Source organism: Phocoena phocoena, chromosome 15 (genome assembly GCF_963924675.1).
Source record: "Phocoena phocoena chromosome 15, mPhoPho1.1, whole genome shotgun sequence".
NCBI classification, from domain to species: Eukaryota; Metazoa; Chordata; class Mammalia; order Artiodactyla; family Phocoenidae; genus Phocoena; species Phocoena phocoena.
Window position 1 is genome coordinate 2821790 of NC_089233.1, and position 17804 is coordinate 2839593.

Consider the following 17804-nt stretch of genomic DNA (forward strand, 5'->3'; position numbering starts at 1 on the left):
GTCGCTAAATAGTGAATACAGGTGTTTGGTCCTGTCCCCATGGCAATCCAAGGGAACACATACCCTGACTTTCCCTTCGTCATCTGGAGCAGGCACACCCTGGGCTGTTCTCATCAACCGTAAATCTGGTGCTTCAAGAGTTAATATGTCAGTGTCACAGCTCTGAAAGTAGATGCTCTGTATGGCATGGGGAATGCCTCGTCTCCTCAGTGTTGGCTAGTGTTGGGGGAAGCACGCTTGACCATATCCCAGCTGGGTGCCCACTCCCCTCCCCGCAGCCCCGTACACGAAATGCATAAGCTTTGGGGGTAGGAGCCCAGCTCCCAAGGGTCTTTTCCCCCACAGGTGTTTTTGATCAATGCTGATGGTCCAAGACCCCCAGTAGCTCCTAGGAGGTTTCATCTTTTCTGAAACGGAGAGTTCTTATTTAGCCCACTGCCTCAAGAAAGTGCTGCGAGAATCAAGTGTTAACCCAAAGCACTTAGAGAACGTCCATTCGAACGAGTCTTCTTCTGTGGAACTGCAGTGTTTCCTTGGTCAGGAATCCCCACTATTAAGGGCAACTGGCCACATGAACCGCGCTCACAGTCCATAGCTGGTAACCCTCTAACTTCCTCTTTATGGATCCAGCACTCTGGTTTCCGGAGCTGCAGCACATTTCACCCATACTGGACTAAGTGCTTTCATTTTTTTTTTCTTATTTTCTTTATTATTATTCCATGGAATTAAAAGTTAGAATTATAAGATTTCATTTTGAAATGTAGAATTAAGATGGGAAATACTAAGGAAATAATTTTGCATAAAACCATACATAGTTATTTTAATAAAGTTAAAAGAAAATCTCTGGCTTAATACTGTAATTTTCCTATAAAATCAGTGTAAGTTTTAAATTAGTACTTTGGAATTACATTATAGTAAAAGACATGTAGTTCATCAATACGGACAAATTATTAAACTTTGCTACCATAATTACTTAGCATACCCTTGCATTCAATTTGAAAATTTTTCGTTGGATCACTAAAGTGATATTTCTTATGGAAAAATTGGAAAAATATTTTAAAAAACAAATTGAAAGAAAATAACTTGGAATCTTTCTACTTAGAGCTGGCCACTGTTAACATTTCATGTACACATATAGATAGACTGATATATGGGATTATTTTTCTATGCACTCTAGAGTATACACGTTTTAGGTTCTTTGGGTTTTTTTTTTAACCCTAAATTGATGCTATTGTGTGTGCTGTTTTGAATCTGTATCAGGATGTATTTCACTTCTAGTAACAGAAGCCCTAACTTAACACGTTTAAGCGCTAGTAACGTACATTATTACCTCATGAAATGAGAAGTCCAGAGACAAGAAGGCCTGCAGGACAGTTTACTGATCCCACCAGGTTCTCAAGGTCAAGGACCTGGGTGCTTTCCATTCTCTTTGTCCTGCCACTAACATTGTCAGCTTCATATTAAGGCTGTTCCCCTCACAGCCATAAAATTGTCACCTTGAACATCTGGGGTAGCATGCTTCCTTGTTCATATCTAGTGGAGGGAGAAAAAGCCTGAGCCCCAGCCGTGGGATGGAGATCCTGCCCATTGATCTGATGAACTAACTTAGGTGTGGCCACCCCAGACCAATGACAGTCCCCAGGTATATGCTGTAGGCTGACTGGCTTAAGCCTTGTTTCCTCTGTTAGTCACTAGCAGGAGGGATTGGATAACCTTGACCCCCACGTGGGGTCAGTTCTCACACCACAGTGCTGCTGTCAGAGGGTGGAATGTGGAGTTGACGTTGGAAGTCAGCCCCAACGTAGTAACCTAAAGTTATCACTGAATATTTTATGAACAAATATAAGGGTCGTCTTAAAGGATCTCTTAGCTTACTTCTCATCATTACATTCAGGCTGTGGTCTAATTTGTTCCGATTCTCAAAATTCTGTCCTTCCTCCTCCTTGTGTTTACACACTGCTTGGTACCTACTTCATTATCTTTAACACTTGTTCTTCTTCTTAAGCATTACAACAATCACCAGAATTTTGAATTTGATGAATGTTTTCAGATATTTGAGTTTTCTTTAAGAAAATCTGTTTCTTTTGTAGAAATGCCCTGTTCAGAAAGAGATGGATAGGAAAAAAGAATAAAGTCTTCTGGGGAATTGATCCTCATCAATCTAATGTTCTCTAAAGTTTGGGCATTTTTGTGGTGTTCTTTTTGGCAATAGATAGGTTTTTCTTCATGACTTTTGACTTTACTACTGAAATTTAAAAGAAAAAATGAGCTTAAATCTATAAATTATAACAGATGTAAACTTTAATATTTCTATTCTTTATGTACTTTTTAATTTTCAATACCCTTGAAACAACGTCATAAATAATACAGAGAATTAATGGACTTTTTGGAGAATAATTCTGAGGAATAATAGGCATATTTGAAATTAGTATGGCAAAAATCAGATGTTAAAGAAAAAAGTTATGATATTTTCAGTTTTTAAATTGTACTATTAAATGTGTAACTTCATGTGTAATAAATATTCATATTTAATTTTAGGTGCCAGTGTAACATATACTAAAATAAAATGGAACAATTTCTATGGTTCTATAAAGGAATCTATAAAGGAATCATAAATAATTATAGTAAAGCTTTTTTGAAATATTTTTATGGGAATAAAAATTGAAAACTTCTCAATAGGGAAATTTTCCTAAATGAGAAATGAGGTAAGTTAGTCGTAGAGACCTCAAAATGTAATATATCCTGAGGGAACCCTGAATAAGTAGTAACCTCTTAAGATAATCTTATAAAATGGCTGAAAATCAAGAGGTTTTGAAAAAGGTTTTAGGAGGTAGCAGGAAGAAAAGGTTTTATTATGCTAAAATTTCTTATGAGAAGTTATTTATTTTGCATGTTTTTTTAACATCTTTATTTGAGTATAAATGCTTTACAATGTTGTGTTAGTTTCTGCTGTATAACAAAGTTAATCAGCTATATGCATATACATGTCCCCATATCCCCTCCCTCTTCCGTCTCCCTCCCACCCTCCTTATCCCACACCTCCAGGTGGTCACCAGCACTGAGCTGATCTCCCTGTGCTATGCAGCTGCTGCCAATAGCTATCTGTTTTACATCTGGTAGTGTATAGATGTCCATGACACTCTCTCACTTCAACCCAGTTAACCCTGCCCCCTCTCCATGTCCTCAAGTTCATTCTCCATGTCTGTGTCTTTATTCCTGTCCTGCCCTTACGTTCATCGAACCATTTTTTTTAGATTCCATATATATGCGTTAGCATACAGTATTTGTTTTTCTCTTTGTGACTTACTTCACTCAGTATGACAGACTCTGGGTCCATCCACCTCACTACAAATAACTCAGTTTCTTTTTATGGCTGAGTAATATTCCACTGTATATATGTGCCACATCTTCTTTATCCATTCATCTGTCTGTGGACACTTAGGTTGCTTCCATGTCCTGGCTATTGTAAATAGTGTTGCAGTGAACATTGTGGTACATGGCTCTTTTTGACTTATGGTTTTCTCAGGGTATATGCCCAATAGTGGGATTGCTGGGTCATATGGTGGTTCTATTTGTAGTTTTTAAAGGAACCTCCATACTGTTCTCCATAGTGGCTCTATCAATTTACATTCCCACCAACAGTGCAAGAGGGTTCCCTTTTCTCCACACCCTCTCCAGCATTTATTGTTCGTAGATTTTTTGATGATGGCCATTCTGACTGGTGTGTGGTGATCCCTCATTGTAGTTTTGATTTGCATTTCCCTAATGATTAGTGATATTGAGCATCTTTTCATGTGTTTGTTGGCAGTCTGTATATCTTCTTTGGAGAAATGTCAATTTAGGTCTTCTGCCCATTTTTGGATTGGGTTGTCTGTTTCTTTGATATTGAGCTGCATGAGCTGCTTGTATATTTTGGAGGTTAATCCTTTGTCACTTGCTTCGTTTGCACACATTTTCTCCCATTCTGAGGGTTATCCTTTCGTCTTTTTTCATTGTTTCCTTTGTTGTGCAAAAGCTTTTCAGTTTCATTAGGTCCTATTTGTTTATTTTTGTTTTTATTTCCAGTTCTCTAGGAGGTGGGTCAAAAGGATCTTGCTGTGATTTATGTCATAGAGTGTTCTGCCTATGATTTCCTCTAAGAGTTTTATAGTCTCTGGCCTTACATTTCGGTCTTTAATCCATTTTGAGTGTATTTTTGTGTATGGTGGTAGGAAGTGATCTAATTTCATTCTTTTACATGTAGCTGTCCAGTTTTCCCAACACCACTTATTGAAGAGGGTGTCTTTTCTCCATTGTATACTCTTGCCTCCTTTATCAAAGATAAGGTGACCATATGTGCATGGGTTTATCTCTGGACTTTCTATCCTGTTCCATTGATCTATATTTCTGTTTTTATGCCAGTACCATACTGTTTTGATTACTGTAGCTTTGCAGTATAGTCTGAAGTCCGGGAGCCTGATTCCTCCAGCTCTGTTTTTCGTTCTCAAGATGACTTTGGCTATTCGGGGTCTTTTGTGTTTCCATACAAATTGTGAATTTTTTTGTTCTAGTTCTGTGAAAAATGTCATTGGTAATTTGATAGGGATTGCATTGAATCTGTAGATTGCTTTGGGTAGCATAGTCATTTTCGCAGTGTTGATTGTTGCAATCCAAGAACATGGTATATCTCTCCATCTGTCTGTATCATCTTTAGTTTCTTTCAGCAGTGTCTTATAGTTTTCTGCATACAGGTCTTTTGTCTCCTTCATAGGTAGGTTCAGTATTTTATGCTTTTTGTTGCAATCGTAAATGGGAATGTTTCCTTAATTTTTCTTTCAAATTTTTCATAATTAGTGTATAGGAATGCAAAAGATTTCAGTGCATTAATGTTGTATCTTGCTACTTTACCAAATTCATTGATTAGCTCTAGTAGAGTTCTGGTAGCATCTTTAGGATTCTCTGTGTATAGTATCATGTCATCTGCAAACAGTGACAGTTTTACTTCTTCTTTTCCGATTTGGATTCCTTTTATTTCTTTTTTATCTCTGATTGCTGTGGCTAAAACTTCCAAAACTATGTTGAATAATAGTGGTGAGAGTGGGCAACTTTGTCTTGTTCCTGATCTTAGAAGAGATGGTTTCAATTTTTCACCATTGAGAATGATGTTGGCTCTGGGTTTGTCATATATGGCCTTTATTATGTTGAGGTAGGTTCCCTCCATGCCTACTTTCTGGAGAGTTTTTATCATAAATGGGTGTTGAATTTTTTCAAAAGCTTTTTCTCCATGTATTGAGATGATCGTATGGTTTCTATCCTTCGATTTGTTAATATGGTGTATCACATTGCTTGATTTGTGTATATTGAACAATCCTTGCATTTCTGGGATAAATCCCACTTGATCATGGTGTATGAGCCTTTTAATGTGTTGTTGGATTCTGTTTGCTAGTACTTTGTTGAGGATTTTTGCATCTATGTTCATCAGAGATATTGGCCTATAATTTCTTTTTTTATGACATCTTTGGTTTTGGTATCAGGGTGACGGTGGCCTCGTAGAATGAGTTTGGCGGTGTTCCTCCCTCTGCTATATTTTGGAAGAGCTTGAGAAGGATAGGTGTTAGCTCTTCTCTAAATGTTTGGTAGAATTCACCTGTGAAGCCATCTGGTCCTGGGCTTTGGTTTGTTGGAAGATTTTTAATTACAGTTTCAATTTCAGCGCTTATGATTGGTCTGCTTATATTTTCTATTTCTTCCTGGTTCAGTCTCAGAAGGTTGTGCTTTTCTAAGAATTTGTCCATTTCTTCCAGGTTGTCCGTTTTATTGGCATAGAGTTGCTTGTAGTATTCTCTCCTTTGAATTTCTTCAGTGTCAGTCGTTACTTCTCCTTTTTCATTTCTAATTCTGTTGATTTGAGTCTTCTCCCTTTTTTTTCTTGATGAGTCTGGCTAAAGGTTTATCAATTTTGTTTATCTTCTCAAAGAACCAGCTTTTAGGTTTATTGATTTTTGCTATCATTTACTTCATTTCTTTTTCATTTATTTCTGATCTGATCTTTATGATTTCTTTCCTTCTGCTAACCCTGGGTTTTGTTTTTGTTGTTCTTTCTCTAATGGCTTTAGGTGTAAGGTTAGGTTGTTATTTGAGATTTTTCTCGTTTCTTGAGGTAGGCTTGTATTGCTATAAACTTCCCTCTTAGAACTGTTTTTGCTGCATCCCATAGGTTTTGGATCTTTGTGTTTTCATTGTCATTTGTTTCTAGGTAGTTTTTGATTTCCTCTTTGATTTCTTCAGTGATACCTTGGTTATTTAGTAGTGTATTGTTTAGCCTCCATGTGTTTGTATTTTTTACAGTTTTTTTCCTGTAATTGATACCTAGTCTCGTAGCATTGTGGTCGGAAAAGATACTTGATACGATTTCCGTTTACTTAAATTTACCAAGGCTTGATTTGTGACGCAAGATATGGTCTATCCTGGACAGTGTTCCATGAGCACTTGAGAAGAAAGTGTATTCTATTGTTTTTGGGTGGAATGTCCTAAAAGTATCAATTAAGTCCATCTTGTTTAATGTGTCATTTAAAGCTTGTGTTTCCTTATTTATTTTCATTTTTGATGATCTGTGCATTGGTGGATGTGGGCTGTTAAAGTCCCTGACTATTATTGTGTTACTGTTGATTTCCCCTTTTATGGCTGTTAGCATTTGCCTTATGTATTGAGGTGCTCCTATGTTGGGTGCATAAATATTTACAATTGTTCTATCTTCTTCTTGGACAATTGTTCTATCTTCTTCTTGGATTGATCCCTTGATCATTATGTAGTGTTCTTCTTTGTCTCTTGTAATAGTCTTTATTTTAAAGTCTATTTTGCCTGATACGAGAATTGCTTCTCCAGCTTCCTTTTGATTTCCATTTGCATGGAATATCTTTTTCCCTCCCCTCACTTTCAGTCTGTATGTGTCCCTAGGTCTGAAGTGGGTCTCTTGTAGACAGCATATGTACAGGTCTTGTTTTTGTATCCATTCAGCCAGTCTGTGTCTTTTGGTTGGAGTATTTAATGCATTTACATTTAAGGTACTTATCAATATGTAGGTTCCTATTACCATTTTCTTATTTGTTTTGGGTTTGTTTTGTAGGTCTTTTCCTTCTCTTGTGTTTCCTTCCTTTAGCATTTGTTGTAAAGCTGGTTTGGTGGTGTTGAATTCTGTTAATTTTTGCTTATCTATAAAGGTTTTAATTTCTCCATCGAATGTGAATGACGTCCTTGCTGGGTAGAGTAATCTTGGTTGTAGGTTTTTCCCTTTCATCACTTTAAATATGTCCTGCCACTCCCTTCTGGCTTGCAGAGTTTCTGCTGAAAAATCAGCTGTTAACCTTATGTTATTTGTTGCTTTTCCCTTGCTGCTTTTAATATTTTTTCTTTGTAGTTAATTTTTGATAGTTTGATTAATATGTGTTTTGGCATGTTTCTCTTTGGGTTTATCCTGTATGGGACTCTCTGTGCTTCCTGGACTTGATTGACTGTTTCCTTTCCCGTGTTAGGGAAGTTTTCGACTCTAATCTCTTCAAATATTTTCTCAGACCCTTTCTTTTTCTCTTCTTCCTCTGGGACCCCTATAATTCGAATGTTGGTGTGTTTAATGTCCCAGAGGGTCTGAGACTGTCCTCAGTTCTTTTCATTCCTTTTTCTTTATTCTTCCCCTTGGCAGTTATTTCCACCATTTTGTCTTCCAGCTCACTTCTCCGTTCTTCTGCCTCCGTTATTCTGTTATTGATTCCTTCTAGAGTGTTTTTAATTTCAGTAATTGTGTTGTTCATCACTGTTTGTTTACTCTTTTGTTCTTCTAGATCCTTGCTAAACATTTCTCGTATTCTCTCCATTCTGTTTCTGAGATTTTGGATCATCTTTACTATCATTACTCTGAATTCTTTTTCAGGTAGGTTGCCTGTTTCATCTTCATTTATTTGGTCTTGTAGGTTTTTATCTTGCTCCTTCATCTGTAACATATTTTTTTGTTGTTTCATTTTTTTTTTTTTTTTTTGGATGGATGGTGCTATATTCCTGTCTTACTGGTTGTTTGGCCTGAGACGTCCAGCAGTGGAGTTTGCAGGCAGTTGGGTAGAGCTGGATCTTGGTGCTGAGAGGAGGACCTCTGGGCAGCCTCACTCCGATTGATATTCCCTGGGGTCTGAGGTTCTCTGTGAGTCCAGCAGTTTGGACTTGGAGCTCCCACCACAGAAGCTCGGTCCCAACCTCTGGCCTGGGAACCAAGATCCCACAAGCATGTGGCAGGCGAAGTAATGGTCCCCCAAAGACACGGACATCCAGATCCCTGGAACCACCTGGCTGGTGCGTGGCAATGGGGACCCAGAGCTGCCGGAGGGGCAGAGTGGCGGACTGGTGTCCTCAGGGTCAGAGCCGGGCCATCTGTGCTGCCCGCACCGCCCAGCGCTCCAGGGACTCCACCTGGGCTTGACAGGCATCTGCGTCCCGGATTCACATCCGAGGTCACGGATTTACATCAGTGACCCCAGTTTTACGTCTGAGGCACCGAATTTACATCTGAGGCCCCGGTTTTACATCCTGCATGTTTTTTTTATGTTACTAGAATAGAGATCTTAGTTTAGCTGACTCTAGAAGGGCTATGACTATCTAGCATTAAAAATGAACAAACAAAACTGTTCATCCATAGAGTGACGCAGTTGTGGGACTCCCGGGTCCCAGGAGTTTCCTAGTGTTTTGAGCATGAGAGTGTAGGCTAAATGACATTTTGGTGCTCAGAATGTGTCTGACCCTCAAAGTGCACTTCACCAGCCAAGGAGAAGATCACTTACCTTTGTTTTTTTTGTTTTCGATTTTTAGCAGGTTCTACCCCGCAACCTCCTTAACTAGTAAAAAGAATATAGAACTATAACATGAGCAAAGGATACTGGGGCACCCATTTACTGAAAGATTATTTGGATTTATGGAATTTGTGTCTTTGCTGTTTTTCTTCTTCCTCTTCTTCTTTTAAATAAGTAAGGGCGAGAGTCTGTGTATGGTATGGTTGGCAGAGCACCAGTCTACCCGTGAGAAGACCTAGTCCTCCCTCTGGTACTGTTACCTTGCTGTTTTACCTTGGAAAAACAACTTAACCTCTCTGATCCTCTGTTTTCTCATCTCTTAAGAGAAGGAGGGTGGGCCAAATGTGTCTCAGAGGTTCCTTTTCACGGTAGAATTGGAATATATGAGAAGGGTTCAGGGATGATCACCTAGACTGTTGGTCAGCACCTGAGGGCGTGGAGAGATAGCAGAGGTGGAGAATATGCAGCCCTGGGGTTAGTAATTATGGGGAAATTGAGTTGAAGAGGTCAGCACTGTGCCCACTAACAAATTTTCTTCTGCCCGTCAGTCTATAAATAGATGTACAAAATCTCTAATGAGGCTCCCTGGGAGTGGAGAAATCACAATAAATTTCGTCGCCCTGGGTCCAGGGTTTGGTGGTCCAGTGTGATCACGGAGCCCTGCCTGAAAGAAAAAGGCCAGCTCTTCCAGAGTTTCTTCTAACCTGCCTTGTTACGAATTCCCAGAGGAACCTTTGAGTTGCAACAAACTCTGGATGTGTATGTTCCAAAAGGCCGTCTTCTGCACAACCAGGGTAGTACGGACATGGCGCCTGGGGCTCCCAGGCCCCTGGCAGAAGCCAGCGCAGCATTGGACCTCAGCAGGCTCAGCCGCCACCTCTTTCCTCAGGTCGGCCTGGGGATTTGTTTTTGTCCTTCCAGATCTTTTTTTAACCTTTAAAACAGCAACAACAATAACAACTCTGGACATTCCCTTATGGTCGGCCTGGTAAATTAATCTGTCTTACAAATACGAAGCTCCATGGACCGGCCTCGACACTGTCTCTTTTCTTCCCTGACGCAGAGCCATCACGCTGGAGAACCAGCTGGTGATCCTGGCAGCGACGGCCAGCGACGCAGGGGCTTACTACGTGCAGGCCGTCAACGAGAGGAACGGGGAGAACAAGACCAGCCCTCTCATTCACCTGAGCATAGCAGGTGAGTGCCCAAATCCCACATGATCGTTGTGAAAGCAGTGAATTCTGGATTTAATTAATAACCACCATCTCATGGGGCATTTTGCAATAAATCTTGCCTCTCTGGGTTAGTGGTTATGGTTCAGTATTGATCCAATGTCTATAGTTGCTTTCTTTGAACTGATAGGCAGAAAATGTGAATCTGACCACTAATTCTAAATACAGGATCTTATTTGTTTGGGGGAATTTCAAATAACATTTTTGCTTTTGTACTCTGTTAATGTGTATGGTTTTTAACAACAACAAAACATCTTCTGGCTTATAAGGAGTTGTATCCATGAAACTTGAGACTAGATTAGGCCACAGGTTATGTTCTTTTACTTTAATTAAAAAAAAAATCTTTGAGAAAAAATATATATTCTAAGTTGTGTTAAAATTAGGAGTATATCTTAAGAGTAACTAAAAGCCCGGATCATGAAGAAAATACACACACATCACAGTTAAATGTTCAGTTGATTTAAGGATGTTTTGGTTTAGGCAACTTAGTTTAAATATTTGGCCTTTGAAAGAAGGCTCCAGAAATTCTACTAGGAAGAGTTGATTGCCGTAGAAGGGGTAAATGACCAGAAGCAAGAACTCGGAGCTAAAAGAGAGCAAAAGGTGCGTCTCAGAGATGCCACCAAATGTCTGCAGCGTGAAGCTTCATGGTATGAAATGCAGTGATTATGCTGTTGAGAAAATACAGTTGGGAAATAGTCATGGTAGATTTCAAAATATTATGATCATGTCATACAAGAGTGAGTTAAGTGGATTTGTCTGTATAGAGGTAGATGTCATGTTTTTAAAAACCACCTTGAAAGAATGGCTTTCCTCTTCGGGTAGTTTGAAAAGTTTTGTTTCATATGCGGGATAGACCGTAGTGTTTGCTTCTCCTGGTCCTTGAGGGATACAGTTGCTTTAGGCCTAATAGAGTTTACTGGGTTAACAGCACCACGGTCAGGAGACGGTGGGCATTAACTGCGTGTGCTCCCACATGCCCCGCACCTGCCCAGCAAGTGCTCCTAGGTGGCCACTGCCCTGCCACCAGCTCCTAATTTCTAGGAGTTGAGTCCTCAGCCCCAGACCGCAGGCGGTACAGGTTGGCCATCAGCGGGGCCTTTGCGGTACTTCAGAGAGTTGTGTCCACTGATTAGGTGTAGGGCACACAGAGTCCAGTGCGTGTTGTACTGCTATTTAAAGGACCCTATGAATCAAGAATCATAGTGATTTATGGAGGTTTTTCAGCATTAATAATAAAAGATGGAAATTTTGTTATTAAATATATTGTGATAATTTTAATGACTTCCAACTTTTATAATTAGAGCCATTTATTCTGTTTAGCAAATCTGATTCAGCACTCAGTTGTAATATACATACCAGGATAATAATAGGTCAAATTGGTGGAATTCTGAGTCAGAAACACAAAAATTGACCTTAGTCTATTAGAAGAGGGGGAAAAAAATTCCACGAACATTCTGGTTAGCTTGATGCTAGCATCACGAAGGTATGAAATAGTCTGCACCTAGTAGTTTCCTACATGGCCACTCTACAAAGCCAGTAGAAAATAAAAGGAATACAGTGAATTTGTAAGTTGCCGTACTAACGCCATACCATGCGTTAGGTAATTGGAATATGTAAATTTTTTAATAATTTCAGCGTCTAAGCAAGAAGCATATTGGAAGCACCTCATAAATATTATAATTAACTGCGTTGCATTTCGTTTCCTTGTGTAGTTTTATCTTTTCATTGGTGCTGGGTAAAATGTGTAGAAGGTGAGATATAAAGAAGCTGATGGTATGCACGGACTTATTTTAAATCTTAGGAGAAAACCTGCATTCTGTCCCCGTCTGTGTTCTCTGCTTTTTATGGGGACCAGGTAAAATGTGACAAGTAAGGAGGTTGAGGAAACGGCCTTATTTTAATTCTTGGGTGAACCTCACTGTGGATGTGTTAGATTTACCTAAAATTTAAAGGGCACCCAGTCATGCATCTTCTCACTAAAATTCTATTTTGAAAACCTCTAAAGATCAGAAATCTTGATAAATCTGCAGAAGACCCCAGAATTGATTGTTTATTTATTTATTTATTTTAAATAGTCTCTTTTTTTAAACTTTATCTATTTTTGGCAGCGTTGGGTCTTTGTTGCTGTGCGCAGGCTTTCTCTAGTTGCGGCGAGCGGGGGCTGCTCTTTGTTGCGGTGTGCGGCCTTCTCATTGCGGTGGCTTCTCTCGTTGTGGAGCACGGGCTCTAGGGCGCAGGCTCAGTAATTGTGGCGCACGGGCTTAGGTGCTCCGCGACATGTGGGACCTTCCTGGACCAGGGATCGAACCCTGGCAGGCGGATTCTTAACCACTGTGCCACCAGGGAAGTCCCTGTTTATTTATTTTCATTTTTATTTACTTATGTTTTCATCTTTTCGGCCATGCTACTCGGTTTGTGGGATGTTAGTTCCTCCACCAGGGATTGAACCCTTGCACCCTGTAGTGGAAGCTCGAGTCCTAACCCCTGGACTGCTAGGGAATTCCCCAGAATTAATTGTTTAAAGTTGCCCCTTTCTGGACTGCAACGAACGCTGTAAGGGGGGAAACTGCAGTTCAGGACTTCCCTGCCAGCACCGTGTGAGGCCGTGAAATACGGAGGGTGCACAGCCCCACCAGATCTATTATGAAATTAGGTACTCTCAAGACCTATTCACGCAGGTAGTAAGATACAGTGTGTTCTGCAGGCTTAGACATCTTTTTTTTTTCTAATGTAGGCTTTGTAAAAACACCAAACAAGATTGATGAAAAATTTTAAAAACTTGCCAGCCAGCAATTCTGAAGAAGCTAAAGATATTATAGCCAATTATCGTTTAACAATGATAAATTTTCCCTTGGCATCAGGAGAATAAAGTAGGGAACATCTCTGTAGTGAATGCGATCAAGGTGGTAGGGTACTGGAAATTAAACTCCTGGTGGATTGCACTGTGATTAATTTCAAAGTGGAAAGTGCTATGCGGCCCGCCTCCTGTTTGCAGTCGTCGTAGTAAACCGCTCCTCCTGCAGGGACAGCCTAGCGTCAGGTGGAGTAGCACCCAGGGCCAGCCCTGCCTCGAGACATCAAAGTGCGTGATGCGCTATCCCGCAGCTGACAGGAGGAGATGACAGATTTTCCCAACCCCCTGTGTACTTGAGAGTTCAAAACCTCACCACCTTTTCAGTTGCTGAATATTCTGGCTGCACTTGACGCTTATGGGAAGCAAAAGATAAAGACGGTTGAGATAAAAATAAATAAAATGTTTTAAATGCATGACAATTAGAAGCGAAATGCAGCCCCGTCATGGTACCGCCTGCTGTTTTGTGCATTACTATCCCTTAACTTCCCCCCTCGCCCTTTTATATGGTTAAGAGGGTAAGTTACAGCATGTTCTGCACAGGTATTTCCTGTCGGGAAGGAGAGGACTTCTCTGAGCTATCCATTCTCCTGCTCCCAGTGAAAGCTTGCCACCATCGCGGGAGTGGATTCACTTTGAAGTTTTAATGTGACGTGAAGCCAGCAGATGTTAAGGCCATAGGTGGGACTGCCGAAGGACCCTGCATGAATTTTTCATCGCTGGCTCCCGTGGCTCAGCTGTACACCAGAAAAAGAATGGGGTGAACTCGCCTGAGAGTACACATTTCCATTCTGAGGTCAAACTCAGGGAAGCTTTATGCACCTGCCAACCTGTTTTTGGTTTTCACTTTAAAGATTTTACATTGAGTTAACTTGTGTGGATCAGGTCTTCCGAACTGAATTAATATGTAAATGAGAGTTTCCTTTTGAAGACGAGAAGAATTCTGTACAGGGATTAACTAATTATTGTTTAAATGCCATTGTACATACCTTAGACACATCATCAGCTCTGACCCAATCTTCGGAATGTCCAGCGTAATGAGATTCTCTGCTGGAGACGAAGCTTAAATTAGAAAAGAAATGACTGCTCAAATGTCTGCTCCTCAAACAACATTTGCAGATGGGGTATCATTTCAACTGATCCTCCTTCAGGCTGGCAAACCTTTGCTTTCAATTCTGACGACCACTTAACATTCTTTTGTCCTCTATAATTCTAATTTAACTGCAGACCTCATGTGTGGTTAGTAGTCGAAAGTGAATTCCTGAGAATAATGTCTAGGAACAGTCGTCCAAGAGGACTGCCCTGTAAAACATGGCTTTTGTGTGCCCGGATAAAATTCTGTCTTATTTTCTTCATGCTTCTAACATTACAGCGAGAGAAGGGCCAGGCATAAGCCTTTCAGTTGTTCTTTGACATGAGTTGGATGGCCAAAGCCGTAGGAACGGTTTGAAATGTTATTAAAGAGCAATCCTGAGGCAGTGTCTATATTATAAATGACCGATTTCAGATCCAGCTATGGCTTTATAGGGTAAATGGTACTTTACTGCCAGAATTTTCAGAAACATAAACAGGACGTGTACTTTACAGTAGAATAATGAGTTTGATCATTTAGCGTGTATCGACCTGCTAAGTAGGGTATGTAATGAAGCATAAGACATGCTCTGCCCAGACCTCCCGGAGCTGCTTATGGAAGGAGCTAAGTCTAGGCTGTGGTCTCTGATGCCTTCTTATAGGCACACCATCAGTAAGGAGGCCTTGACATTCACCCCTGGTATATGCGTACTGAGCTGTTTATAAAGTATGAGTGTTTAGCTATCATACAAAAAGGTGAAATACTGAAAGGTGAAATAAACGGTATCTTGTTAATCATGAAAGTTTCATTCTGTCTTTAGTTCATGTCTCACAGCACAATATACGGTCTGTGAATGAAAATCCATACTTTACTTGGTCTTCCTGATAGTTTTTCTCTGGACAAGTTCTTCCAACATCTGATTACAGAGGACCGTTTGTCCTGGAATGTGGCTGATAAAGAGCACAGGTGTCAATGTTGCCATTTGTGTCTGTGTCGCTCATTTGTGCTAGACTTGTGAGTAACTCACATCTGTGATTTCTTCCCAGGTGTACTTTTGTATCCAGTTATCTACCCTGTGAGAGTTAGTTTAGTTAAAACTAAGTACACAAATACGTAAATCCACCTACCGGGCAAAAGTGAAACCACAGCCCATTGGAAAGTTCTGAAAGCAAACAGATGTAGGAAGGCATCCTATGTACCTTGAAAATGAGAATTTTTAGATGTCCCTTGGGGCAGCTTGCATGCAAAATGTGACGGAGCCATCCCACTGATAGACCTCATCTGCATTAGGGATTTGTTTTCTTCTTATGGTTTCAGTTCAAAGACAGAAATGAAAATGCCAGTCCTAATAGTTTGTTTCCGAACCCAGTGTATGTATAAATGGTGGTGAATGAGGTTCAGAAGAAGAGTACAGCTGGGGATTCTCAACCAGACTTGAGAAAAAAAGGACAAAGTGATTAAAAAATAATGAGGCCCTAATTCTCTTCCCACCTCCATAAGACAAAACTGGGTTATTTTTGTTTTCTACTCATGTTCTTTCCATGGAATTCCCGTCTCTCCTCATCCCAGTCTGTCTTTCTTTTCCCCTCTGTGACATTTCAGCCTGATTTCACCCTTGGTAAATCTTAGGGCATCGGGTTAAACCATGAATTGTGATTTGCCCTCAACTTTTGAACACATTTAAGATGCCCAACGTCCTCACTCTCCCAAAGCAACACTCTTCAGATCGGGCTATGAGTACCCCTCAGGGTGCACACAGGTCTCCAAGAGGGTGAGCAGGCATGTATAATTCTCAGGACATCTGTTTCCAGGTGATTTCTTATACGCTTTCTAAAATCAGATCATCCTGGGAATTCCCTGGCGATCCAGCGGTTAGGACTTGACGCTCTCACTGCCGAGGTCCAGGTTCAATCCCAGGTTGGGGAGCTAAGATCCTGCAAGCTGCAGCGAGGCCAAAAAAAATAATAATAAATTAGAAAATTAAAAAATTAAAATCAGATCATCCTGAGGATGGCTGTGTGTCAGGGGGCTCTTCTCTTATGGGCACATGTCACATCCATCCCGAATCTTTAGTACAGGCATTATCTGAGGCTACAAACTTCCAGGTGCCAAACAAAGGGATAATTCTAAATATCAGTGTCAGAACTGGGAAAGTGAAGTGCTCTAGTAACTGGGAAATAAATCATTTTATAAATCGGGAGTTTTCAATTCCCTGCTGTCTACCAAATGAGGCAACATCCAAATGCATTGTCAGCTGACGTTTTATTACAGATAATTTCTGGTGATTGATTGCTAAGTGACAGAAAGTCCCCTTGCTCTTAGGAGAAGAAGACATTTCCAGCCCACCTGCAGTTTGGAGCCACTGACTAACTCCACTGAATGTGGAGTAGAAGGGAGTGTGTCACTTCCAGGCCATGTGTTTAAGAGCCAGCAAGTCACCTTCATGCTCTGCCTTCCCCCTGGGGCCCACAGTGGCCGGGCCACACATGGAGATGGTAGGCCGCCAGGTAGAAGCTGCCCAGAGGCTGAATTAGTGCATGGAAAGAACAGCCCTGGAGAATCACCCCGGCTGAACGGGACTCAATATAAGTGGGAAATAAAACGTGGTGTGCTAAGCACTGAGATTTCAGGGTTTATTTGTTATCGGAACAAAAAGTGGTCTATCCTAACTAATAAGTTACCCTGTGACTTTTGGTATACTCAGAGGTGTTTAAACAATTAAGAGATATTTCTATAACAAAAGTCCCTTCGTTCTCATCTACTTTTTGCTATGAGCAAAATTTCCCAGCAGTTATTTCTACAAAAAAGAAAAGTAGGATTAGAATTAGGGTAAACTTTGCATTCGTCTCACGGAGAGATGCATTTCCAGTGATTTTTTTTCTTTTATATATAATATTCGTGAAAATTTGTTATACACGTATTTATCTTTTACAGACTGCAAATAATAATTGTAGCAATAACTCAATCCAAGAAGGTTTTTTTTTTTTAACCCCAGCGCAGAGTCATATGGTTGCTGGGAATTTTTAATTGATATACATATATTTTTCAGAGGCTATGGTAGGGTGACCAATAAAATACTTCGAATCCTTAGATATAGTAAATTAAGATAAAATTCTGTGGGAGGAGTAGAATGGAAATACCAGTTCAGGAAGAAAAACAGAAATGATGGAAACTTCCTGATATTAAAAATCCGTGCCTGTTCATGTATCGTTTAAATGGGTGATGCTCTGCATCAGATCCTTAGACCTGCTCTAGCAAATACTCAGGTTCCTTCGGATACATGTAAAAGAGTGCTGCAGTAGTTTATATTACTAAAATATACTAGAATATTAAAATACACTGGAAATTATATTCTTTGCGGTTCTTCAAATCTGTGTTGAAAACCTTTATATGTCACCTTGAACTGTGGAAGTGAGAGTTTTAGGTGATATAAGAGCAAAGCTGTTCTAAGCTGTATCAGATTTGAAGAGAATTTACAAATAAGCCGTTAAGTGATTCCCCAAGGGCATAGGTAGAGGAAGGGCACTGGTGCTCTTTGAGCTGGTGACAGGCGTTCACGTGCACCTTCCTTCCACATTAGTCCTGTGCCTTAATGACCAACCTGTTTCAAAGCTGAGGGCACCAAGGCCCTAAGTTAGGTTAGTGATGGAAATCCCAAGAATAGTAAACGGGGAGCTGAGAATTCAAGTCAAGGTTTATTTGCCTCCCAAACCCCCTCGTTTCTCCTGGAAGGAGGCTGGGCGAGCCCTTGGTGCCAACATGTGTACAGATGAGGGAAGCCCAAGGAAAAGGCCAAACTCGGGAAGAGTAGCCGTCCTCCGAGTCAGCCCTCC

General features: G+C 40.4%; 1 protein-coding gene across 1 annotated transcript in view; it reads left to right on the plus strand.

Moving 5' to 3' along the window:
• SDK1 (sidekick cell adhesion molecule 1) overlaps positions 1–17804 on the plus strand; it is a 539765-nt gene that overhangs the window by 183737 nt on the left and 338224 nt on the right. Inside the window, exon 5 of the mRNA XM_065892294.1 lies at positions 9877–10010. Coding sequence (XP_065748366.1) covers positions 9877–10010 — 134 coding nt within the window. The remainder of the gene's footprint in view (positions 1–9876; positions 10011–17804) is intronic.